General features: G+C 47.7%; 1 protein-coding gene across 1 annotated transcript in view; it reads right to left on the reverse strand.

The window, feature by feature from the left end:
* Positions 1–205: 205 nt before the first annotated feature.
* USP31 (ubiquitin specific peptidase 31) overlaps positions 206–27,215 on the reverse strand; it is a 44,235-nt gene continuing 17,225 nt past the window's right edge. Inside the window, exons 2-16 of the mRNA XM_083585986.1 lie at positions 18,545–18,679; positions 18,016–18,104; positions 17,249–17,341; positions 16,309–16,444; positions 15,760–15,904; positions 15,244–15,430; positions 12,617–12,728; positions 12,067–12,161; positions 11,363–11,440; positions 10,588–10,717; positions 9,811–9,930; positions 9,244–9,469; positions 8,681–8,839; positions 8,050–8,202; positions 206–6,917 (exon numbers count right to left, since the gene is read on the reverse strand). Of these exons, the coding sequence (XP_083442112.1) occupies positions 5,347–6,917; positions 8,050–8,202; positions 8,681–8,839; positions 9,244–9,469; positions 9,811–9,930; positions 10,588–10,717; positions 11,363–11,440; positions 12,067–12,161; positions 12,617–12,728; positions 15,244–15,430; positions 15,760–15,904; positions 16,309–16,444; positions 17,249–17,341; positions 18,016–18,104; positions 18,545–18,679 (3,429 nt within the window). The 3' untranslated portion in view covers positions 206–5,346. The remainder of the gene's footprint in view (positions 6,918–8,049; positions 8,203–8,680; positions 8,840–9,243; positions 9,470–9,810; positions 9,931–10,587; positions 10,718–11,362; positions 11,441–12,066; positions 12,162–12,616; positions 12,729–15,243; positions 15,431–15,759; positions 15,905–16,308; positions 16,445–17,248; positions 17,342–18,015; positions 18,105–18,544; positions 18,680–27,215) is intronic.

Consider the following 27,215-nt stretch of genomic DNA (forward strand, 5'->3'; position numbering starts at 1 on the left):
TGCCTCCCACCACTCCTATGCATCCATGACATCCCAGCAGTCTCAGTCCCTTGTGTCTCCAGTGATACCCAGCCTGAAACCCTGGAGAGGCACTGTTACCCATCAGTGCAGACCAGATGGGCCAGTGGTCTGATATGGTAGCCTGCTCTGCTCAGAGAGAAGGTGCTACAAAATCTGGTGGAGAAAAAAACACATTCAGGCAATGCCCTGTAATAAATTTATTGTACTTTATTACATTTTCCCACTTTTTAAATCATCCAATACCTTGTATCCAAACTCTTCTTCCTGACAGGAAATGATTTTTTAAAACATAAAAATATAAATTCTGCATATTAAAAGTGCATACAAATAAATAAAAGGCATTGACACAGTCTCATGCACTTGCCGTCAAATAAGTTAAAACCCTCTTATGGTACATAGTAATGGTTCCACCCCAAGAAGAGACACAGCCTCCCTCCCAGAGTACTGTACAGTTTTTAAAAAAAACTTAGAAATTTTTGATAGGAATAAGGGGGTGAGAGAGAAAGAGAGAGAGAGAGGAGGAAGGAAGCATCCTGTGATGTAACATGCAACTCCAGCTGTCAGACAGGAAAGCGTGTCCAGTGTTTGAGGCTCACAGTTTTTGGAATGGCACTGAAGACTCAGTTTTAGCCAAAGGTGAGACGAGGCACGACTGGTGAGCAGCAGCCGAGGAAATGAATTCTCTGGATACCACTTCCAGTTCTGGGGGCCCAGGATGCAAATGCAGCAAGTGCCACATTTAGTTTATAATAATAAAAAAAAGAAGTTAGAAAAGGCAAGAGGGAAGACTTTCCAAATTGCCTCTTGCAACCAGCCCCCACGTGCTGCGTTGCAGAGAATTCATTTTGGGCCCAATCAAACCATTTCAGCACCTAGCATTCAAATCAGGTTGGCTTAATGCTTGTAAAAAGGAAAAAAAGTGGGTGTTGGAATTTACATTTCATCCTTCATTCTGTCAAATCCAACCCCCTGCATGCTAATGGATTTTGGTTTGTTTTTTTTGTTTTGTTTTTTACTTTTTTAATAATTAAGGAAAGCCATGTAGTACTTCCATCTCACCGCAGATTAGAACTAAATTTCAGTTGCTTCTGCAGATAATGTTGGACCCCTGACAAGTTGCTGCGGATTAACAGGCAAATGACAGCAAAGCCAAAAAGAGGATTGCCCTTAACATGATTTGAACTGGCATTTCAAAACAAAAACGCTTCCTTGACTGCTGATGAGAGCTTCCAGAATGGTGGAAAAACCTCCTCCTCTTTCCCTTGCTCCCCCTTCCTCCTCATGTGCAGGAGCTGCCTGGGAGCTGTGGGTGGTGCCGATTTAAGGAGCAACGTCTCTCTTTGCAACAAAGCTCCCTGGGACCTCGTTCCCAGAAACCAGAGGAGGTTCCTCTCAGACCTTCCCAGCTCTGCAGCCAGCTCTTCCTTGCACCAACACAAAACTAAAGGGACTGGAGAGTCCTGCTTTGCCACCACTCACACCCCCAAAAAGCTGGCTCCAGAGAAGCTGTGTTATGGTGGGGAAGGAGCCCTTCTGCCATCACAGATATCTGCTCCTTAAAGAGGCTGCCAGCTGCTAGCAGCATCCCTCAAATGGCTGGGAGCCCCTTTGAAAACAGCAGGTTGCTCACGTCTGGAAACAAAAATGCACCCTCAGAAAGAACAGGGAGAAATCACCTGCAACCTTTTAAATACTCCACAGTAACTTCCGTACCCCCTCCCCAAAAACATCAGTAAACAAAAGAGCTGTACGAAGGAGAGGGTTGTGGGTGCCAGAAACTGGGACCCTTTGGCCCTCGGGCTGCTCCAGGGGTGAGCTGAGAACTCCAGTCCAAGCTTAGGTGGGCATCAGTTGGGCAGCAGCAGTGACAGGGGCAGCCTGGTTTAGCTTAGCTTTAGCTGCTTGCATAGTTAACATGGTCATGCGTGAGCGGGGGGGGGGGCAAAGGGAAGGGCCATGCATGTTACCTTCATTTTGGGCTTTTGGGGGAGTGGGGGCAAGAGAGATAAGTGGTCAACCATGCTAAAGAAATTCAGCACTGCCAAGCAGAGAAGAGCCTACAAAACTAGGTTAAATGTGTCTGGAACATGGAGGTTCACTCTCTACCTAAAATGATTAGTCCGACTCAGTCGCATTGAGCCATAGATACATCTGAAAAGACAGAAGCAAAAAGTGAGGTGCTTTGCCATGGCTACAAAGAGTGGCTGTTGGCACCATCTCGCCCACCGAGTACAAGCAACATGAAGTCCAAGGTGCCTCTATAATACAATCCCTTGGATATGTGCTTAGAATGTGCATACTAATTATAAACACTCTCCAAAAATCTAGCCCCAAAGGATGGGAAGCCTTCTGAGATGCAGAACTCAACCTTCCCGCAACTAGAAGGGTGACTAGGTGTCATTCATGGAATTAGGAAGAAACAGGCTTTCGGGCCATTTGAATGGAGCTGGGTGTGCAGGGGAGCCAGGGAAGGGGGCTCAATTTCCTCCCTATTCAGAGGAGCCTTGAATTAGTTACTCCACCAACCCCTACTCCCAAAGAGAATTGCAGAGCTGCATGTCAGGAGAGGCCTAAATTTAATCCCACGGTCCTCCTGGATCTAAACCAACTTGTCTGAAGGGAGATGAAATTGTGTCCTTTCTTTAAAAAGAAGAGACAGCGCTAAGGGCCTAGAAGTTTGCTGAAGACCAGAGGGTTGCATCTCTTCCTAAATGAGGGGAGATCTGCTGGCCAATGAAAAACTGGCAACCAGTCCAACACAAGGAAGTGGCCCAGGCCAAAGGAACAAAAAGGAAACCCCACCTCCACAAAGCTTAGCAAGGTCCCTTTGACAAAAGAAGGGCAAGGAAAGCAATCGCTCACCCCCCACACGTACCACTCAACACACACACTGCCAGTGGGGCAGGAGAAGGGGTCAAGGTTCATATCCCAGCAGCAGCACCAGATTCACCAAGGCTGGCCTAAGGCATCCTGTGCCCATGGATCTCTCATCATGTTTCATGGGACATGCTCATTACCCCCCAAGACAGTCCGTTCCCCAGGACAGAAACCAGACATTTTTCTTCTAACTGTAGTGCCTCACTACTTGAGAAAGAGGAACATCTAAAAGCAAAGGGGGTGAGCTTGGCAACCTAAGAGCTGAGCACACAAAAGCTCCTGTTTTAACCTACAAGTGGGCACAAGGGGTGGGGGCGGGGGGAAGGAGATGTGCTGTTGCCCCATAGCAGCCAAACTGCAGGCAGTGTGAGGAGGGGTTTTGCCAGGTGTCAGTTCCCATGGGGCTGCAGCCTACCTGTTCACAGCTCGGCAACTGGAAACACAACCCAGGTATAAGACGAATGCCTCGCCTGCCACCTTTCAAGGCTGCCTGTGGCACTCAGAAGCAGACCCAAAGACCCAAGATCCCTTGTTCCTAGGTGAGGAGGAGGAGATGATAACCTGGCTGTGCAGTGGGATCTACCACTTAGGGCCATGGCAGTGTCAGCTCCAGCTGAACAAAGACAGGCCCAAGGCAGTGCACAGGGAATAATAAACCATGGAAGGAGCTGCTGCATTCAGGGGCTGAAGTCTTGTTAACTAAACCTTCAAACAGGCAGAGGCTTCATGCCTCAGTAAGATGACATGGCCAAGGGAAGGAACCCATCTGCCGCCCAGCATTAAAAAAGACAAAAGGCACAGCTTGTCAGCGACGCCTCTGCAAAGTTCCCTGCTCAAGCCAAAGGCTGCAGGAGGCAAGCAGGGGCTGAAGCAGATGTGGGGAACCTCTGGACCTTCAAAAACGGCTGAACTAAAACTTCCATCACCCCAGCTGTTCAGTCATACTTGCCAGGGGCTGAAGGGAGTTGCAGCTCAGCATAATCTGGAAAGCCAAAGGTTCCCCACACCTGTGCCGAAAGAAATGGCAACAAGCAGCTGGGCACTGCAAGCTCAAAATCCACTGAAAGATCATGGGAACAAGAGCAATGAGCCGAGGGAGGGAAGAGTGCATGGAGGGAGTCATTGTACAGCTTGCCTAACAGTGAGGCACAAAGGTGCCCCCCTCCTAAGGCTTCAGAGTGGCCATTCATTGCCAAAGCCACATGGCAGATGAGGAGCAAGAAGAGTGAGGACCAAAGGATTTGAGGAAGGGCAGCAGGAGCCTAGTTCCAGCTAGGACTTACAAAAGCTTAAATGCCTCCTTCCTCTAGCATGGACTGTAGCAACAACTGATCCACAGCTCCATAAAAAGAGTGTGTGTGTGTGTGTGTGTGTGTGTGTGTGTGCAGTCAAGCATTCTTCCATGTGGACTACAGAATATGCTCATCACACACACACACAACCTCCTTCCACCTAACCAGTGATGCGGCGATTGCTGCAGGGCAGGAGGTCAGACTAGAAGACCCTTTGGGTCCATTCCAATTCTACAATTCCATGAACCACCACCTTCCACTCTGCAGAAGTTCTAGGCCCAACCTGCTGATTTCCAGGCTGCCAACTGGTCCCTCCCTCTTTTGAGAAGACACCTCTGAACAGATAAGAGAGTCAAGCAGGACAGACTTTTTTAAAAAAAACCAAAATTCCAAACATACAGAAATCTGCTGGAATGGAAAAAAAAAATCAGAAACAGACAGACACACTTAAAAGCAGACTTCTCTGACGTACACACATACACCCCTCTATGAGAGAGAATGCACCTTTCCCTCCAGAATCTTCTGTTCCCTCCAGTACTGGCTGAGCGCTTACCTGAGAAATAACATTAGCGTTGAAATATTGCCCTTTAAGAAGCTTGGGAAATGGGGTGCTGGGGGGGGGGCAGAAGGCGGGGGGGGGGAGACATGGCCTGGGGAGGAGGGGCACACAGCAGAACAGGATGATCGTCTTGCTTTTCACGGTTTCCCTTTGCAGCTCACAGAGCAAGGCTACAGCCTGCTCAGTGACACACATACACACTGCAAGGGACAGAAGCGGTAGCTTTGCAACATGGACACAGCTGGCCATTGACATAATCCAGAGTCCCTCTTCAGAGAGAAAAGTGGTAAGGCTCCCCAAGAAGGCTTCTGTGCAGACTGCAGTTCTGCTGTGGGGTTGAGGCAGAGGGAAGAGAGAAGATGATGACAATGTCCTTTGGCGCGCACCCCCCCTCCTCCCCACAAGCCCGCTACAAAATACCAGCGGCAGCCTGTAGTTATTTGGTACGATGGCGGAGTCGAAAGGCGCTTGAACAGTAGTCAAGTTTTCTTCAAACACGTTAGGCACATGAACAAAAAGAAGCAAAGGAGGAAACCAACCCAATTGGATTGCAAGAGGAGGAGGAGGAGCAGCAGCAGTAGCAGCAGCAGCAGCCAATCACTGAGATTTCGAAGAGGCTGGCGGCGGCCGTGCAGAGGAGGGCATGCTGGGAGGAAGTTTGCGCAAGGCCTTGTCGGCTGCCTGCTTGCCACTGCTGGGCGACTGCGGGGGGTTGGCCTCCAGCTGGGAAGACTTGGATTTGCGGTTCGTGAGCAGCGAGTGTTTGGCAGGAGAGGGGTTGTCTTTTGCAGAAGCCGGGGTGGCGTTCGAGGGGAGGGCATTCGGAGGCTGGGAGGGGCTGCCGCTGCTGCCACCACCACCACTCTTCTCCAGCTTCTCCTCAAGCAAGTTCTTGCTGGCAGCTTTGGAGGAGCTGCTCGCCATCTTCTTCGACAGCATGGTGGTCTTGCCTAGGTCGGCCGACCTCCGGCTTTCCTTCTGGCGCAGGGCAGACTTGAAGAAAGAAAGCCCCTTTTCTTCCGACTTGCTGTCCCGCCTCAGGCTGGCACGGGGGGCGCCTGTGGTGGGCGAACGGAGACTGGCCATGGAGGAGCTGCGCACGTGCTTGCTGTCCGGCCTCCTGCCCTCGCTCCGTGACTGGCTGATCCGCGGGGAGCCCATCCGTGAACCGGTGGTAACGCCAGCCTTGTCTGAGCTGAGGCTGAGCTTGGAGCCCTCCCTGCTGAGGTTGTGCTCCGAAGTCCTGTTTTTGCTCGTGGGGGTGTTGTGCCCCCGCACGGATGACCCCGAGGAGTTTCTTCTCGTTGCGGTGGAGGAAGAGGAGGAAGCAGGTTTTTGCTTTTGATGCTCAGCAGAGGTGTTACTGGCAGCCTCTTGGCCCTTTGAGCCAGCCTCCTTCCTGCCCTGCCCAGAGGGGGCAGGAGAGCCGTGCCGCCCACTAGCCCGGCCAGAGTTCAGCTTGCTCCTGGTCCGGGACCCCTTCGGCAAACTCTTGGAGGGAAGGAGCGGGGCTGCCGGCTCGCAGGACACTGGGGGATCTGTCCTGCCTTTCCTGGAGCTTCTGTCTGACTCCAATGTGTCTTTGGGGTGGGCTGCCTTTTGGGGGCTGCTGTCTGCCTTGGACATTCCACTGAAGCTTCTCCCCTCCTTGACTGGAGAGCTCTCAACAGAATCACTCTGGTCAACAAAAGCGATCTGGTTGTTGTTATCGAAAGGATCCAGGGCGGGGCAGTTCCTGTCTGCCTGCGACAGAGTCTTGCTGTAGGAGTCCGCGCTCGAGCCTGGCTTTCGCCCGGGCGCTTCATCTCTGAAGACGCCCTCCATGACTGCCAGGGGAGCTCTGCCTGCCGTGGGGTGCTCCTGCCGGCCGCTGCTCTCGCTGGACTCAATGTGGCTTCCAGAAAGACTCCTCAGGCTGCTAAAGCATGAGGTGGAGGCTTTGTCGTCCGCAGACTCCCCAATCCTCTCAAGGGTGGAAGCCGAGCTGTGAACCGGAGAGTCCCCAGAGAAGCGGGAAGGCGAGCTGGAGCGCATCTGCAGCTTCGCCGACAGCGACCACGAGGGGCGGATCCCATTCTCGCTCACGGCCAAGGGGCTGGTCACGGAGGACCTGGAAGACAGGCTCTGCCGCTGGACACTCCTCACAAAGGGGCGGGTGGAAAAGCCACCTGTGGAGCACAGAGGAACATGATACCCAAATACACAAACAGAGCATGGACACATGCACAAGCAAGGAAGCCATCCTAAAACGCATTTCACTGACACACACACACACACACACACCCCGCGCTTTTATAATTGCTTTCATACGTTGAGTTTGTGTGGCTCTGTCTATTTCATACAAGAAGCTACAATGCGTTTGTTTCGGGGGCACATTTCATTCTCCGATGTTTTAATTTGCATACTGTGTTTTGTCACAAGCTGCTTTGCAACCCAGGTGCAGTGAATAGCAGAACGCACATTTTAAAACAAATGAAACACACACACACAAACACACTCCTCCCGCTCTGGAAACTGTGCCAACATGGTAACTTCCTTGCCCACCTATCAAAGCTCTTTCGTGGGCTGAGAAATCAGGAGACCCTCCCCTGAAGAACACCCTGCTGCCAGGGGACAACTGAGGGTGGCAGCAGCAGCCAAAGCAATTCTCAGAAGGCAAAACATCAATCTAGAGTAAGTTCCTCTCGTCTGTGTACTGAATACCAAGGGCCCAATGCAGCATCCATAATTCAGAAAAGCAAGAATGCTGTCCACACCTCTTTCATTTGCTGGCAGGAGACAGATGTGCTAGCACAAAGGTCACAGGGAACTTCCCCACTAGCCTCTGAGGAACGGTGCTGGGAAGCTGTTTATTCTGCAGAAGACTTTCTCACTGCTCTCCCAGCTTTAAGCAGAACACTGCAAGGCCAAGGATGACCCAGGGGCAGAAGCCAGAAAAGGGGAAACTCCTCAGAAGAGGATACTTGCTCCCATCAGACATCAGAGGACAGACATACCTAGCGCATGCCTGCACTGAGATGTGGAGAGAAACGAAGGCAGTGAAGACGATGGCCTGAAAATACCAGCAACATCCCTTTCTCCCTGGTTTCTGCTCATTTTCTGGAGGAAGGAATCCCCTGTTGCTGCTGGTTTTTCTGCCTCAGCACCCCTCTTCACAGTCCTCGGGCAAAGCTGGTGACCCTCAGGGTGGCTGAGCTGCAGAGGAGGAACCCAGTGCTCTGCAAGGGCTCCCCTGCCATCAACATTCAAAGTGAGGTGTGGCAGAGCCACTCACCAACTGCACGCAGCCCTCACACTCACCGTCATCTTCACTCCTTTCTCCCATCAGCTCCACGGACTCCGAGAGGGAGGCTAGGGAAGTGCGCCGGGAGGAAGCCGCAGAGGCAATGCTGGGCTGCTTGCTGCCTGGGAGTCGACTCACCCAGTGCTCACACAAAGAGGAGCTGGTGGAGCCTGTGGAAGAGGAGGAAGAAGTGGGTAGCAAGAAGCTTTCCTCTCATCATAACACTAGAACCCAAGGGGGTCCTTTAGTCAAGATGAACGTTGGGAGATTCAGTACAAACAAGAGAAACAACTTTTTCTTCACACGGCACATAACTAAATTATGGAATTTTCTACCACAGGAGAAAAAGATGGCCACTAACTTGGATGCCTTTAAAGTGGGGATTGGACAAATTCATGGAGGAGAATGAGGCTACCAATATGGCTACTAGTCTCCATAGCTACCTTCAGAACCAGAACCCCAGTTTCCAGCAGCAGGAGAGGACATATTTCCCTGGTGTCCTCTTGCCTGTGGACCCTTCTCAGGGAAGGCACCTAGTTGGCCACAGTGGGATACAGGTGGGCCCTCTTGGGACTGGCCCAGTTGCAGCTGGGCTCTTCTGGTGTTTCTGTGGAAGCTACAAAACCAGCAGCTGCTCCAGGCCATTACCTGCCACAGAGCTGTTGGCCGACCAGGAGGGAATGGCTGTCCGCCTCTGGTAGAAGAGGATGTAAGCCGTCTGCTTGCACACCTCGTTCTCAGCCAGCTGCTGAACCTCACTGTCGTCAAAGCAGTACCACAGGCCATCGATGGAGTTCTTGCAATAGGCTGCAAGAGAAGGTGCCAGAGTTAGTTAGGGGGAAGGTGAGCATGAGGGAGCCCTGCTGGGCCAGCAGCCGGAGCATGCCAGGGTCTCTGTCACCCAGCCATGGCTCTCCTAAGACCCCACCACCCCAAAAAGATAGGAAAGAATTAAACTGCCAGACCATGCTGAGGGGGGCAGCATGTTTTGCCGCCTAAGGCCACCATGTAAAAAGACCCTTAAGGAAGCGCACCACCACTATGAGAGGGGGGCTGCTGGAGAGGCTCGGCTGAGCAGGCAAAGGCATTCTGAGCCATTGGCCATCTGCCCACTTGTTAACATCCTTGTCAGCAGCGCAAGTCATGGAGGGTGCAAGGCAGGAGCAGCATGGCAGTGAGCAGAACACAAACCGGCAGCGCAGCCCAGTCACCTGTGTAGTGCCCGCCCTGCATGGTGCCATGGTGATTGCACACAGCATACAAGTCGTAGACAAAGTCTTCTGGGTCTCTCCCCAGGCCGTAGGGGCGCCTCCAGGGGGACCAGTGAGACGGCAGGCTCCAGCTGCTCTGGCTTCGCTTGACCACATGCGGCGTCATGTCCAGGCCAATCAGAGGGAACCTGACCATGTTCTGAAGCTTCATCCTTCTGTCTCCTTCCTGTTTAAAGGGGAAATGCAGGTTGCAACCAACACAGAGAAGTGTGGTGCTGGAGGCGCCACATCAGCACCTCATTGAAGAGCACACACAACTCCCCTCCAGCCCCAGAGGCTGCTTGGGCAAAGGCAAGAATGAAACCATGCCAAAGAGGAGGAGTTCAGCACCTGCAAGGCTGGCCCTCTTAGTTGATCAGACAGGGCTCTCCTCACAGTGGAGGAAGCCACAATGCCCCTGCATGAAAACAGCCCACGTGACTAAGGAATCACTGGGGCACTGCAACAATCCAAGCAGAGCCCTGGCTCCTGAGTTCCCTCCAGCCCAGCAAGCAAGCCTCCTTTCACCTGTCGAAAGCGCTTCAGGTGAATGATGAGGACGTCAGGCAAAGTCCAAAGGCTCAGCGTGATGCTTCCTTGCTGCAGCTGCTTACAGTGGGGGCAACGCCATGCATCGTCCGGGGCCAGCTAGCAGCAAAGAGAGGAGGGTGCTATTAGACAGATACGCGCGCGCACACACACGCGCACACACACATGCGCGCGCGCACACACACACCCCTGGCATATGCCATGAACATCCACTCTTTATAAAGGAAGAAGATAAACACAAGAAATGCTTCTTGCCCTGCATCATAAGACCCCACAGCAACATGTTTAGTTATCGCCTCAATATACTCCATTCTAGTTGTTATCACAAGTATTCCTATGAGACAACTGTATGTTTTATACAATGAACAACAGCAGGCAAAGCAGCTGTGCCATGACCAGCTCCCAGCCCAACATGTGCCTGCTACACTTTTAGGAGACAGAAAGCCAAAGCAGACCAATCACACATGGAAGAGGCAGCCTTTGAAGGCACACAGAACTACAAGGGTCTCTCCGACGCATGACGCAACGAGGGACCTCCTGGCCATATCCAGGAAGGGATATTTGGGGAAGAGCCATAACAGTAGAGCACCCAGCTTCAATCTCCAGTAATAGCATCTCCAAAGAAGGCTGGGAGAGACCCCTGCCTGAAACCCTGGATAGCTGCTGCTAACCAGCATAGACAATGCCGAGCTGAATGGGTCCAACTCGGTATAAGACTGCTTCCTGTGCTGCTACTTACAGCATTGAATCTCTCACCTGTTCCTCTTTGGTGTAGAGTTGGAAACACTGTGATAAGGTGCATGACTGAGGCTGGTGGTGGAGCTCCCTCTGCTGGCGGACACTCTCAGCATCCGGGATATATTCATCCTCTGTGTTGACGAACAAACTGCAACAAGGAAATGCAGCATTTAACAATTCCTGTGCTTGCAGGCCGACTAGCAAAACACACAAGTGGGGTGAGGCTGCCTGCCAACCTTCTTGGGAAGCACTCTTGGGCAGGTGACTGGCAGGTTGTAAATTAATCTACTGAGTGTGCAGAAGATAGATCAGAATCTACTGTGAAATCCCCAGGCAATTAGATCAGAAAAGGTTTCTGACTCCACTGTTTAACAATAGCAGCAGCAAAATGACTCCTTACCCCAATTAATACTATATACATGACGTAGCTTGGAGGAACCATGAGTGGATTTGCATGTAGAGAGACTGTGAGTTCTGTTCAGTTCCACTATGTTGTAAAAACATACAAACAATAAAAAATTCCTCGCCTCAGAGTTCTATCTTTTGCAGAAGATGCCTTCTGCACTCGGCTCATGTTGGAGAATCTCAGGGTTATGGTAAAAGTTCATCCCACAAGCTCTGAGGAATGCCCAGCCCTGTTCTGGGAAGCAACTAAGCACACACACGAGAACCTACTTAGGCAAGCCTAGAGCAGCAGGAAGTCCCTAGAGCAGCAGTCATGTGGGAAAGGGAGTTTCAAACCACAGCCTGCCAGGAGCCCACCCCAAAGTCCCAAATGGAACATGATGCTTACTAGTCTTTTGTCTCCTTGTCCCACTCCACAACCAGCTTCACGTGAGGAGTTCCACCTTGCCCACATGACTTCAGGGCCCTGCAGAAAACACACCGCAATCACTCAAAGTCTTTCAAAAAGCAGCAATACGTATGCTAGTCACTAGCACCTTTCTTCTTCTCTCACTCTCACCCCCATAAAAAACCTGCCAAACCCATCAAGATCCCCCACAACAGGAACCAGCTGAGTTAAGGGGCTTCTCCTTCAGACCAAAGGGTGCCACCTTTACCAGCCTACTAAAGAGGCAATAGCCACTCCATAGGAACAGTTCAAGAGATGACATCACAGGAAAGCTTCCCTCCAGTTTATTCTGCTCCTTCGTGGTAGAGCATGAGACTATGAATCACGGGGTTGTGGGTTCGAGCCCCACATTGGGCAAAATATCCCTTGGAATAGATGACCCTTGGACTAGATGACCCTTCCAACCCTACAATTCTACGATTCCTCTCCAGGACAAGCAGCAATCCAGGCAGAAACAGCTTGAGAGCAGCCAGCTTCTAGGAGAAGCGAGGCCCACAGGAGAGCCCAGAAGCTCCATTGGTGCCTGCTAGACTGAAGCGGCTCTCGGCAGGTGAGATGCCGTCCCCTTCCCCACCAGAGTAAAATAAGCAAATCCCCATGCCCTGAGGCCCCGCATCCTCCACAAACAAGGAAACCACACTCACCGCTCCACCATTAGGTGGCACAGAGGCCGCTCTTCCTGAGGTAACAGGTAAGTTATGCCCACAGCGCTGACCACTCGCAAGCTGAACGGACAAACCTACATGGCAGGGGAGATAAGAAGAGCAGTTGCAAGGGGGAGGTGGTGAGGAGAGGACAGGTGGGGAAAGAGACTCCTAGTTGGGCACACAGCTGGCATGCACTTGTCCCCAACAGGTGTGCCCACCTGCCCTTTGGCACATGCTCCTCCAGTGCAACATGGGCCAGAAGACACATATCATCAGCCTAGCTCATCCACCCTGAGCGGGGACTTTTCTCTTCCTCTCTTCGCTCTCCAGCAGATGGAAAGCAAGAGGAGCAGGAACTTCACAAGGCACAACCAGCTGCACTCTTGACAATGAGTTGATTGAGCAACCAGCAATGTAAGCAGCAATACTGCTATTTACTTAGCACCACAATTAGACGGGCTTTTTACAGCAGCAGCTCTCAAATGCACATACACATGCTGAAAGGCAAAGCAAGGTATAAAGAGGGCCCAGTTCCAGGCAGCCTTACCTGGACACAGGCTGAGGGCCGCAGGTAATACTGCATCTTCTCCAGGATCTCCTTCTGCAGTAGGTCCCAAGGAATCGTCTTCTCCAGATGGAGCACAAAGGGCTGGCCAAATCTGCAGATAAGAGCAAGGCCATGAAGGGACCAGCAGCTCTTTCTCACTCCCACCATTTTAAATCTTATTTACTTAAGGCATTTCTATGCCGCTTAATCGTTAGCATTTCTACGCAGAGCACATAAAAAATAAACAGCAGAGAATAAAGCAATAGAAGTTCATCGAAGAATTGTATGAAGCCAAATGGAAACCTTAATAAGCCTGCTGGAATAAGAAAATATTTGTTCAGCAAAGAGGCTGCTTGTCTAATTTCAGTTGGGAGGGAGGCTATTGCCTTTATATTTATTTGTAAACATATGGCCAAAGGAACTATGTATATTTAGCCCAGAGAAAAGGCTCATCCAGGTTTCTGAAGCTCTCTTCAAATCCCTGAAGGGCTGTCATCACACTGAGGGGGGAAATACTGGGGTTACAGCCAACATTAGGCCTACTCCGAGGAGACACAGAAAAGGCTCCGTCTTTTGTTCCCACCAATTAAGCCTCCTTTGATGGTGGGATACAAAACGGGGTCTCAAAAGATGAATTCCTTTTTTTTTTTTTTAATATTTTTATTCGAGAATTTTTTCATATAAACATAACATACATAAACATACAAAGACAAAAACAAAACAAAAAACATGTACCATTTCATATCCTAATTTCTTGTACCTTACTTCCCCGACTTCCTCATGCCTCCCTTTTCTGTATTCCAAATTCTTATCGATTACTCAGCAAATCTTCCCTTATTTTAATTTTTCCACTTTCCACTATCTCGGTCTTAAAACAGTTTAGGGCTTGAGTTTACACACATTATTGGTATACTATTCTTGTAAACAACATATCTATTAACCAAATAAAATTAACTTTGTCAAACCTTAACACAAACTGGCTTTATTTTAATCTAATTTATAGCTTTATTATAGAAGTACATGTAAAAACATAAGCTCCAAAGCCCTTAACAGAATTTGGAAATTTATTAAACACAATGGGTAGAGGGGGAAATGGATTAGTTTCTAAATTGTACTCTGTATTGCTTAATATAACTTATGTATCTATGGAACCTCTTTTAAAAATATGGAAACTAGATATTGGCACACACATTCTTCCCAAGAACTGGAATAAAATTTGGAATCACTACCCTTAAAAATCTGTTTCTAGTTTTCTTTGGGAAAACTCCTTAAAATTATTACACAGATAGTATTCCACTCCTCTGTAAATGTCAAAACGTTTTCTTCTATATTGCCTAATTGTTGAAGAGGTTGCAATAAACTGGGCTATGTATTATCATTTATGGTGGGAATGTCAGCTTGCGAAAGATTTTTGGAATTTAATTTGGATGGAAATGATAAATATTACTGAAGAAACTCTTGTCTGTTGCCTCAGATTAATTTTACGGAGTATTTTGATGATTTCAATATAGATAAATAATTGCAACTCAATGGAAAACAGTCCAGAATCTTACACTGGACACTTGGTACCATTCATTTTGGAATATAGCTATAATGGAAAAAATTACACATAATTTGAGATTTTAACAAGGCCTTTTTAAATGTTTTGACATTCCTTTATAACATATACAGTGGAACCATCATTTTCAAGACAGCTCTCGTCACAAACCTGGCAAATCTAGAACTGCACTTGATAATCTGATAATACTGGTAGTCTTTATTTGGTTTTTGTTATTTTAACCCAGGGGTCAGCAAATTTTTTCAGCAGAGGGCTGGTCCACTGTCCCTCACACCTTGTGGGGGGCCAGACTATATTTGGGGGGGTGAACTAATTCCTATGCCCCACAAATAACCCAGAGATGCACTTTAAATAAAAGCACACATTCTACTCATGTAAAAACACACTGATTCCCAGACCGTCCGCGGGCTGGATTTAGAAGGCGATTGGGCCGAATCCAGCCCCCGGGCCTTAGTTTGCCTACCTATGTTTTAACCCATGTGCAGTTTTGTTTTTCATCTTTTAATTCTCATCTGATTGTTCTCTTTGTTTTATATACATTATAAAATGAAATAAATAGATAAGTAAACTTTACACACACACACACACACACACACACAAAAAAAAAAAACAACACCAAACAATTTAGGGGTTTACAGGGAGGCACCTCGAACTGAGCCCAGAAAGAAACAAGACTTCAATACAATTGATGAGAGATCACTGTAATGTGGTCTAAAAAGTCTATGTTGGAGCACAATCAGACCACCAGCAGGGTGCAAGTGACACCCTTTACCCTTCTTGGCTCGCCATGGGAACAAGGAAAATGTTTCTAGACAGACTCATAATTCAGCTGTTGATCTGACAGAGATGACTTTAATCTGATAGCCCAAAGTGAATTACAACATCAAAAACAAAAGAGATTCAACTTTTTAATTATTATGGTACTGTTTAGAAATTGATACTGTAGAAAAGAGTATTTAAAAAGCCAGGTTAAATAAGCAAAAGCCAAAATAAAACAATTGCAGAGTTCACTGCACACCTCTCAAAACCAGAACTAGAGGGGGCCTCTTGCCTGCGAGGCAACGGTTACCTCTTCCCCTGCTGTCCAGTACAAGCCCGGTTGCAAACCAACACCACCAGCTTATCGCTTGCTACCGCCGCCGCTGCCGCCGCCACCCTGGTATTGGAGTTCTCCAGCCTCCCTTGGGTATACGGAGCTGCCCGAGGATGGTCAAGGCCATATTTCAAGTGATTCAGATTGCTGTTCACGTGGATTCCTGAAAGAGAGTGAAGAAGAGACTTAATGGTCAACACGCCACAGAGAGGGATACAGGGGCACATATGGTGAAGCCATCTGATGGCCAAGTCCAGATAACATGGAGGTCACCGGTAAATGTTTCGTGCTCTTGGGTGGCCTTTTCTCAGCCTATGTGGAACAGAAAAAGTACAGAAGTAACACGGGGGAGTTAAGCACAACTTAACAAGGCTTTTTCTTCCCTTCCAAGAGCAGTCATGTTAAACATCTCCGGAAAGGTTGGGAGGCAAAAGGAAAACTCTTGCAGGAATTAGGCACATGCTAGACAGATGGCCCAACAGCCCAATGTACCTCTCTGGCTTAGGATCCCCTCAGGCCGGTAGATCTCTGGGGTCTCAAAAGCAAAGATGCAGTCGCTTTCCTGCACTGTGTCGAGGTCATCCATGTCAGAGAAGGAGCGGTGGAACCCATCATAGTACATCTCAGTGAACACGATCTGCAGGAGGCCAGAATGTAATAAGTACCTGTGTTGCAGCATTGCCGAGGCCAAATAGCAAGACTCCTAAATGCTGCATACACCCCCTGGATAGATCAAAATAATACAAGGTCCCAGAGACCCGTCTAGCTAGGGCTCAGGGAGAAGCTTTTCCCAGCTTCCCAAAATCCTTCCACTCAGGAGTGGAAAACTGGAACCAATCACTTTGAGGGTTTCTACAATCATGCAGAAATAAAAGGGATCACTGAGACACCACCACCCTCAGCCACACATCATAAACACTGCACAGGAAGAGGTATTTGGTACATTTTTAGGTCACTGGGTGCTGAACAGTGAGTGTGGTACAGTTGCAAGAATCAGCCCCAATGTCCTCAACCCTGATGTCTGGCAGGATCAACATTCACCTGTTTGGTGGGGATTTTGGTTTCCCTGGACACAGCTTCTCTCAGTCGCGCCACTGTTCCAGACAGAGGCACAGCCACCCCGATGCGCATGCAGTGGGAGCACTTCCCTCGGTACACCACTGTGATGTACAACGGCCTGCAGAGAGGACAACAAAGGCACATCTTTTTGGAGGGCAGACATTTGGGAGTTGGACGAGGAGGCAAATCTGCTGAGGTTCAGCAAGGTAGGTGGGGTGGAACAGGACTAATGCACACATGGACATTCTGGGCCCAGCTGCAGCTCACTCTCCACAGGCTGCAAGAACTTTAGCTCATTCATTCATTCATATGCCGCTTTTTCACACACACGCAAAATGATACTTAAAGTGGCTTACAACAAAGAAAACAGGAAAGCACTTCAAAACCAAAGAGTGCACAACAATTTCATAATAACAAAGCCAAACACCACAATAGCAAATTTAATTACATACAAAAAAGATAAACACTTTTCACTATTATAAATGTAACAAGGTTATGTAAACAACATCCAGCATCCAATGGCAAAAATCAGAGTTTCACCCCGGTCCTAGAAATACCGCCTGCCCTGATGCTGCTCACAGTCCCTCTCCTGCAGCAGATACTTATAAGGGTTCGAGGACAGCGGGGTAGCGGAACTGGAAACCCTCCTCCCTTGCTTGCTCAGCACTAAGCAGCAGATTTGCAGCAGATTGCTATAGCTTGAGCTCAATCCACATTTAAACAGTGATGGTTCCTTCCCCACCCTCACCCCCAAATTTAACTGTGGGTCCTCAAGACTATTAAAGAATCTGTGAGCTATACAGGAAATAATTTGGCCACCTGAACCAAGGGTTCCACATCCCTGGTGTGCAGGAAAGCGCCAATAAGTGAGCAAGGTACACTGTTCCTCCCCGCTCCTTTTCCCATGGCAAGGGACACATACCGTGTGTGAGGCAGGGGGATTGGCAGAGAGATGCACAGGAACGGGTCGAAGGTATTACTCTGCTTCTGGCAATGAGGACACGTCAAGGATGACCTGCCAGATAACAAGGGAACAGAAGCCTCATTTAGGACACAGTATAGCAGCCCCCCTCTCTGCAGAAGGGATAATCAGAGGCCACCCAACTCCCAAATTCCCTTGCAATTAGAGCCTGGAAAAAACACAGCATTCAAGCAAAATGTGACGATATCACTGGTCCTTCCATTCCCCCACCTCCACCTCTTGCAATGAGCAAGATTAAGATCTGGCTCCCATAAGGTGAATATGCTCTTCCACACAATATTAAAAAAGAAAGAAAGATGTCAGGCAGGTTTGTAGTCATGCCTTCTCTCCGACAAGCTATTCTTCCGGGTGCAGAGATTTATTCACTTTTCACTGAAGAAGCATTAAATCACATGGCAGCTGAGAATAGATTCACCTCCTCAGCTGTTGAGAACTGGGCCCTAGAGGCCATACTGGAAAGCTGAGCCCCACACCTGCTGCCCCAAGACCTTGTTTCTCAGCCCCAAGGAAAAGCACCCAACTCACAAACCCCAGGGCAGGCAGGGTGAATCAGGGAATGAAACAGATGTTCATCCCAGAAGGTGGTTATGCTCCGTGGAGAACAAAGAGGCTTCCTCCTTGTCCCAGGAGCCCTGCGAGTGTCTCTGCCCCATGCAAACCAGACACAGAGCAAATTGATGCTGACAGCCAGGCAAGGAGCGCCATACCTGTATTGGGCCTGAAAGAGTTCCTGGACAAAAGTGCTATTGATTGGAAATGCAGGTCCTTCAATCAGCACTTCATCTTCCAAAGGTGGCTGGAAGAAAAAAAGCATTTTGTAAGGGAGGTGTTCAGGCATGTGCTGGGGGAATCACACGCTATGGCGGGCAGAGGGCAGAGCTAAGCACAGGAGGAAACAAACTATCTGCTTCTGCAAAATGCTCAGGGTGGTAACTATCTTGTTTGTGTTTGCACACCTCCACAGCCAGAATTCTGTGAGCATGCACACATGCAGAAATTCTGCCCCCAAGTAAGAAACCTATGCACATCTGGAAAGAGCTGCAGAATACTTTCCACTCAGAATGCACCTAGCACAGCCCTGGGACTTCAGTGGCAAGATGGGACTCATCCAAGTATTTCTGGACCCGTAACTCCTTCAACATCTGACTCCTCTGGAGCAGTAGATGCACAGGCGTGCAAAGTGTCAGCTGAGGACTCCCTGGGCCACCGCCAGCATGCCCTGAAGACGCGCCTCACCTTCAGAGGTCTGCCATTGTTCTTCACTATGTTGTTGAGGTCCTCGTGAACTCGGTCCAGGAGCCAGAGGAGGAACTCCTGAGCGTCGTGCTGTGAGCTCCCTCGATACTGCATGGCATTCTTGGAAACGATGCTCTGTGGAGAAGCAGCAGAGCAGCTCAGCAGCTGCACCAAACCCCTAGGAAACACCCACCCTCACAGCTCTCCGCAACGGAGCAAAAATGAATATATATGTCACCACCAGAGGACACTGTTGTGTTTCAGCTCAAGGAAAACTGCAGTTGGGTGAATTTTTGTCCTCTAAGACCAGCTAGCAGGGAAAGATGTTGCTCTCTGGGTCAGTAAGTTCTTCCAGAGGGAGGTGAGGCATCCCTATTAAATCCCCAGTTGTCTTCCATCCAAGACAAGAGAAACTGAGAATGCAAATAGTGTTTGTTTGGAAGGGCCAGAGTTCCACCCTCTCCAAGGGAACACAGATGCTGCTTACAGGGAAGGATAAATACATGCATCCCTTTGATCAAAGCAGATAAGAGAAACCCAGTGTGGGGTGGGGGACTGGATCTAGCAAGGGGGTCAAATAAGACAGGTGGGGGATTTGCACTTGTCAATTGGCTGGCATCAGGTGGCTTTTTTGGTCCACAGGGGTCTGGCAAAGGCAGCACTTTGAAAGAGCTTCTGAAGAGCCAACAGACAGTTGACCTGACACCTACTGGTCTTGCTCTCATTAATGGATTACCTGAGGAAAGGCTCTTTCCCTTTTTGCAAGGCAGCAGAATACCTGTACAGTGTACACAAATAACTATGACAGCTCTTCTGGAGGAAAAAAGCTCCCTTTATTCAAAAAGCAATTTAAGTATTCCCCCCCCCCCCCAATAATTGTATGCATTGTTCTCTTTGCTTGCCCCAAGTGAAACTGGACCCATAACTCCTAGCTGGATTAGTAGTCAGCTACATAGCCTCTGTGGAACAAGAAGAGAGGAAACAGTCAACAGGCAAGGCTACATTCTTGTCATTACCCATTATTACCAGAGGTTTGCATGTCTACAGCCATACTACCCTGAACACGCCTTATCTCATCTGATCTCGGAAGCTAAGCAGGGTCAGGCCTGGTTAGTACGTGGATGGGAGAACAGAGGTTTGCAGGGGGGGGGAGCACAACAGGGGCAGCAAGTGGGGCAACCCTTCCCTCCAACCCCTGGCAGAGATGCTACATCTTAGCCCAGTGCCACCTAAGAAAAAGCAAACTCTGCTTTCCTGCATTAATAGTGGCTTCTTATTTATTTATTTTTTAAAAGAGAGATTTGTTATTCATGCGACTTATTACTGGAGGCTTTTGCTACCAGTTGCCAGAATCAAATTCCTTGGTCACCTCTGGCACCTATGTTTAGAGACCCCTGGAGATAAACATCGACAGCTGCCAAGATTAAAAGCTACACCATAACTCAATGTGCTAATCTACTTTCCAGCCATGCTATCAGGAGATGGAATACCTCACATAAGTTTGAGGTAATCCATCGTTCTCCATCCTCCTCCTGTACTTTCTAAAATACATGGGCTTACGATGGTTAACACAGATCCCAAGAGATTAGCAACTCTTTGTTAGGCAGACCTGATTCCCACCAAATCTGGAAAAGCGGCCACTTCCCTCTCCTCCCAAAGCTGCTTCTCTCTCTGCATTTCTCAGCAGCCTCTCATTCAGCCCTGGCCTCCATTAATGTAGGCACATGCTCCCCTTTTACACTTGGCCAGCAGCGAATTTCTCACGTGGGGATTCCATATACAAGTACCGCAAACGCAAGAGCCAGCCCCCACAGAATGGCCTGGCCATTCATAAACACAACTGAAATCCAAAGCTCCAGACTAGGCTGCCTATGTAGTGACACAACAGCAACAAGTTGCCCAGCAAGTTGCAAGAGACATCCATTCTTCCTACTATCCACTGACCCTCTGGAAAACAGCATTTTAAAGAGTACGTGAAGTAGAAAGTTAGCTATGGGCAGCTTCACAAATTATGTGGCAAATGTATGTTTGATGTATGTAGTCCAGGGTTTTAGGTAACAAATATGTATGATGGGGGGCCTCTCTCTCTCTGACACAGACACACATGTTGCTGCTTATGGAAATGGTGTCGAGGTCGGGGTCCCCAAATGCATCTGTTTTGCACACACTGTTTTGCTGACCTGCTTACTGCAGGAAATGCAGGTGACTAACAGGGTTCCTGTTTCAACTTCAACCCACGCAGTCAATTCCGAAACCTAGAAGTGCTTCTGGACTCAAGTATGTTTCCTGAAATGTGGCCCTTTCAGGCTCTTTTAACACAAAACCAGCCCAATGAAGGCCACTTCAGGTAAATGGATATTCATGCTAATTCAGTCTCCCTCAGCTACCAGATAGGGATAATATGCGGAGTTACCCGACCTCTAACCCACCACACAGAGAGCAGAGTCCAACACAACACAGTATCACAAAGGCATTTCATTGGCTGCTCTGGAATTCACACTTAAGCAGTGATATGATCCTGTTCACAAGACTGAATGCAATACAAACACTGAGGCACACCCAATCAGCTGCTGGAAAAACAAGACAGGAGACAAAGGAAAAGTATTACAGTCCTGGATCATCCAGCTCAAGATAATTCCTTCCAGTGGACTAAACTCAATGGGTGGTGGGACCTGTAATCCTAAAAAAAAACAAGCCTCCCTGCCCACAACTCACAACTACAACCCCCACATAGGTTGACGATGCTTTTGTATCACATTATTAAAATTAATCTTCCTACATCACAGCCTGCAAATCAGACACTACAATCTGGTCATGCAAGCAGAACATCTGTAATAGAAGCTGCCTGCTGCCCCACTCCCCCCAATCAGTTGAGGGCTTAGCCCCAAGACAGATAATATCCTCTTTAATGGACATTTTTCACCAGAACTGAGCCCCTTGGTAGCCATTATTCTCAACATCACTCCAAGGCTTCCCAAAACAGCTAAAGAGAAGGGGCGGTGTGCATGTCCCAGTTATTGCAGGCTGCATGCCTTGCACATGGCCTAGCAAAGTCATAGGAATGCCCCCTCCTGGATGACACTGCAAGAAGGATCTGGAGGTTGCAAAGGGTAGAAGGAATGGAGTGGGGGGGGGTAAGGTTTTGAAGCCTTCCAAAGCGGAGCACAGAGTAAGAGTAAAAGGGGCACCTCCAGATAACCTATTTATTGGACATTCATCCTGATTAGCTTGCAGAAGATTTGCATGGAGAATAGATTATATCTAATCTGAGCATTGATTCCTCCTTGTTTGCAGTTAGTCCACAATGAGAACTCATCCTGAATTTATCCTCCTTTTCCTTGTGGGATGCATATACGTCTTTCTTCATTCCTCCTGCACTTTACAATGCATTTTCCTGCAAAAAGTCCACGGTTGTCATATTTTTTTAAAAAAAGTTAATTTGCTGCGCTTAAAACCACTTCAGTTGCACAAACCTAAATTTCCTAACATTGCCCCCCCCCCCAAAAAAATACTAACCATCTGGAGTCACCCAAAGATTGACCCTTTCCACAGCAGTAAGGAGCATCAGCCTCAAAACATAACCTTTTTCTTTTCAGAGGTCAGCTTTACCTGTCCTGTAAGCAATAAGTCGGATACAACTAAGTTGTACTTTCTAAATTTTCCTCTGTCACCATGAGCCCTAGAAGCTTGCTATCAAAAAAAAAAGGAAGCCGATATTCAGCAAGCAATTTATCTGCTTTGCTCATGCTGTAGCACACAGCATCTAATGGGATGATACTGCTGACATCCCAGGTGCCCATAGCGAGGTGGCTGCTCAAGCCTGACTATCTAAAGAGAAAGAAAGAAAGTCACCAGGCAACAGGGGAAAGGAGAATGTAGTTGGAGGCCAGGAAAACAAGAGGAGCTTGGCCACTGGGATCACTGATCTCCCAATGCCTCCTGCCACTCAACCACAAACCAGGCACCTCCCAAGTGTGACAGTCAGCTCCAAAGGGGGAAAGAATTTGCCATTGCCTCTCTAGCACTAAGCACCAGCGTAATGAAAAGTCATCTGCAGGTGTGAATTACAAAAAAAGCAGAGGATGGCTGTTCAAGGCTAAATTTAGACTTTGCTAGCAACTTTGCTGAGAACATACAATTCAATTTGTGTTTTTAAAAGGGTTGTTCCACTTTTTTTGTGCTGTTATCTATTCCAGTCCCAGAAACAAGCCAGTGACCAGATTTTAGTCAAGTATCAACTGTGCACAACTAGGAGACTAACGGCTATGCTTTGGCTGCCAAACTACCATGTGGCCAGGATAGGTGACATCAGCTATAGCTCAGAGATCCCCTCAGAGATCACAGCTCTCATTAGCAAAAGCTTTTAGGCCAGTTTGGCACAGCAACATCCAGCCACAGTTGCTGAAATGCATCGATTTCTGTTGGCCTCCTATTCTTTGGCAATCTCTGAGTTGTTCCATTTGCTTTTGGAGATACCAGCGTGCAGCGACACTCTCACAGCAAAGCTTGCTAATACCAACACAACACTTGCTTCCCAACACTTATACCAAGTTCCTGGAGCTGTGCTGCCTAACCCACTGTGCTGAAAACCTAAGTTTATCCCCAAAGAAGACCAGATCTAAAAGCAGCTGCCTGGCCTCAAGAAGCAGCCATGACTTGATCCCAGGAGTGACCTCTTTGCAGAGGAAAGGCAAAGCACAAAGAGTACCCAGGCTCTTTCATTGGCTACTAGCCACAATGGCTACATTCTACCTCCACTGTCAGAGGTAATGTACCTCTGAAAACCAGCTGCTGGCAATCACAGGAGGGGAGAGCTGCTCCTGGGGCTCATGTAGATGGAAGTCTTCCTCCAACATTGCTCCAGCAGTTGTCTCTCCTGTTTCCTTCTTTTATTGGGACAATTAATCTTATTTGGCTGTAAAAAGCAGGGGAGGATGCTCAGGGGCAACTGTGTCCACTGTATGGGTCATCCTCTACCCCACCCCCATTCCAGAGGTCAATTAGGACTTCAAGAGGATCACCTGCCAAGGAAAGCCCAGGAGCCCTATGGAAACCAAGCAGTTTGATCAGCCTCTTTTGGCAACCACACAAATTGTTCCTCTATCCCTGCAAAGATTAAGGGCCCAACCTAGACTCATTTAAATCCAGTTTCAGGCCTGCTTTTGGTTCTCAAACTGCCTGTCACACTGATGGAAGAGGACAGAGGGTGAGTAACCCTGTTAGTCCTTCTGGATCTCTCATAAGGTTTTGACCATTGTACTCTTCTGGGTGGGTCTTCACATCAGAATCAGATGCCTGGTGACTGTTCTTGAGCCCCATGACACTTGCACTAAGAGGTCCTGAAGGGCTCTGTCTTCCTTCTACACACACATCCCATCCCAATCTTCTTCCATGTTTACATGAAACTGTGGGGTCATCCAGGGACTGCAAAGAAGGGTTTCATCAATACACAGATGACACCAAACTCTACTTCTCATTTTCATCTAAGTCAGGTAAAGCAGTGGAAACGCTGAACTGGTGTCTGACATCAGTGAGAAGCTGGGCAAAGGCCAATAAGCTGAAATTCAATCTGGACAAGATGGAGGCACTATTGGTGGGTGCTTTGTCTGCTCAGGAAGACTGTGTTTAGGCAGTTCTAGATGGGGAAACACTTCCCCTAAAGCAGGTGTGAGGAACCTTGGCTACAAAATAAACAATTTCTTCATGCAACACATAGTTAAAGTATGGAAGTCACTCCCACAAGAGGCAGTGATGATGTCCAAATTGGATTACTTTAAGAGGGTGAGATAAATTCATGGAGGAGGATAAAGCTACCAAGGGCTACTAGCCACAATGGCTTCCGGGGTAATGGCCATCGGTAATGGCGGATTCCCTCTAACTTTGAGGGATTCAGCTCTGCGGAAATCGGGTCCTGCCGCTATGGCGAAGCGGGGACCCTTCAAAAAACCACAGGCAGGTGAAGCCTGTGACCGTGGGACTTGGCGGGCACCTTCAGCGCCCCCCCAATTTGCAAAGGAACCCAGTTACGGGCTCCGGAGCGAAACGGGGTGAGCGGCGCGCTGCTGAGAGTTAATTGCTTCTTCCGTGGAGTGAAGCCACACAGCTGTTGCCGGAGAGCGCTGACTATTTTCCTGTGACAATTCGGCTATCAAAACAACTACCCGTGAGTAGGTTAAAGCTAAAGATTTGAAAATAAGGGAAGAAAAAGTTCTAATTTGGCACCGAAGCGGGAAGGCTTAAACAGGAAGTCCGCCTTCCGTTTCTTGTAAACAGATTAAAGCAAAGAACTCCTAAGCTAAGACTTGGAAAATTGTTTGAAAAGGACTTATTCCTAACATCAATACAAGAGATCTCCCTCCCTGAGCTGCAGGAGAGGGGAGGGAAAAGGGAGAAGTATTTTTTCCTGCAAAAAGAGAGGAAAGGAAACAAAGACCACCGCTTAATGCCTGGGAACGGGCTGTCAAATGGGCAATAAGATTGCCGCATTGTGAATCGCGCTGTTTATGGACAATGAAACTTTTTGACAGCTAACTCTGCAAGAGAGATACTTTGTTTTTGACTGGTTTCTCCGGACTTTAAGGTAACTGCAAATTAATTGAAATTGAAACTGTTGCTTATTTTGTTAAATGGGGGACTTGGCAGAGTTATATTAATGCAACAAGTATTGACTGTTACTGTGTCCCCCTAGAGGAACTTTGAAATTGTTACAACTGGCCAGGGAATTTTCCACTTTAAACTGGCCAGGGGAATTTTCCATTTCAAAACAAACTCCGGCCGTGGGATCGACCTTGAGCTTCAGATAAAGTGTTATGGCAGACTCGCTTCAAGAAAAAAAAACAAGGTCTGGTAAATCGTGGCAGCAGCGAAGAGCATCAGCATCTGGCCCTTCTGTACCACCAGGGGCAGCATCTGTTCAAGCTAAGTCAAAAGGAATGGCATCTGAAGATGTTTTAGCTTTGGCATCAGGTAAAATTAATGAATCTTTGGAAAAACTAAGTAAACAAGTAGCTGAAGCAACAACTAAAATTGACCAAAACACTACAAGCATTAACAACCTGGGACAGAAGGTGAACACTAACACAGAATCTATTGAGAAATTGCTACAGGAATCTACTTTGACCCGAAAGACAGCTGAAGAAGCAAAGGAAAAAGCAGTGGCTGTAGAGGAGAAGATACCACCGATATGTAGGCAACTTGAGGACCACAGGTCGATGTTGTCTATGATTGAATTGAAGGAAAAACAAACAAATTTAAGGATCAGGGCCGTACCTGAACTTGAGAAAGACAAACTAAGTGACTTTCTTATGCAGGAATTTGCAGGCTTTTGGAATCTAGATTTAGAGAATCAAGATTTTAAGATAGTAAGTGCTTTCAGGCTTGGAAGAGGGGGGGAAAAGAACAGGGTGAGAGACTGTTTGATTACCCTCCGAACAAAAGAGGAGAGGGATAAAATATTGAGTCTGCATTTTCAGAAGACCTTGGAAATACATCAATCAAGAGTGGAGATATTTAAAGACATTCCGAAATACCTTCTGGATCTTAGATCTAACTACGGAGATCTGGTTGTCCTGTTGAGAAGCAATAGAATTGTTTTCAGGTGGGAATTCCCCCAAGGCCTATCTTTTAGTTTCAAAGGACGAAAGATAAAAATAAGATCAGTGGATGATAAAGAAAGATTTTTGAAAGATCACGGAGAAGACCTGCAGAAAGAATCTGGAGAAGAGCCAAGAGCACTAAAACCAGGAATACTAGACATAGCATCACTACCCTTTGGATTGGACAACTCAGAGAAAGTGATACCACCGACAGAACAAGAACAATTACTGGGTGCAGTTGGAGGAAAAGCAAAATAATCACGCCATGGCTCTGCAACTATTAAGTTGGAACATTAATGGTTTTAACTCCCCGCAGAAAAGGAAAAAAGTCTTTCATTTATTGAAAAAGGAACAATTGGACTTGATTTGTTTACAGGAAACACATGTGATAAGGCTACATAGAAAAGTATTGATCAATAAAAGATTGGGCCAAGAGTTTATTTCATCGGATAAGGTTAAAAAAAGAGGAGTAGTGATTTATGCAAAAGAGAGCCTATCACCGAAATTTATTTTTAAAGATGATCAAGGAAGATTTGTGGCAATTGAAATTCAAATACAAGGAGAGAAATTTTTGATAGTAGGAGTTTATGCACCAAATGAGGGGAAATCTGAATTTTTTAAAAAGTTGCATGAGACATTGCTGGACTATTTGGACTACAACATCATCATGATGGGAGATATGAATGGAGTGGTATCTACCAATATGGACAAGGCACAGAGACAGGTAGTCACTAAGGACGGCAGACTACCAAAAACCTTTTTTGAGATGACTGACAATATGGACTTAATTGACATTTGGAGAACAAAGAATCCCTTGGGTAGAGAGGGAACATTCTTCTCTGAAGCCAAAATGACATGGACAAGAATTGACCAAATCTGGATAACTAGAGGACTGGCTCCTAAGACTAGAAAAGTGGAAATCCAGAGGTACTTTAAACAGTTATATACACAAGGGCCACAGAAAGAGATTGATATAGATCAATTTTTAAAAACAAATGGATTACAAAAAATCTCTCAAGAAAACAAGTCAACGTTGAACTATAAAATAACAGAACAGGAGGTAGAAGGTGCCATCC

This window comes from Podarcis filfolensis (assembly GCF_964270895.1).
Source record: "Podarcis filfolensis genome assembly, chromosome: 14".
In the NCBI taxonomy this organism is placed as follows: Eukaryota; Metazoa; Chordata; class Lepidosauria; order Squamata; family Lacertidae; genus Podarcis; species Podarcis filfolensis.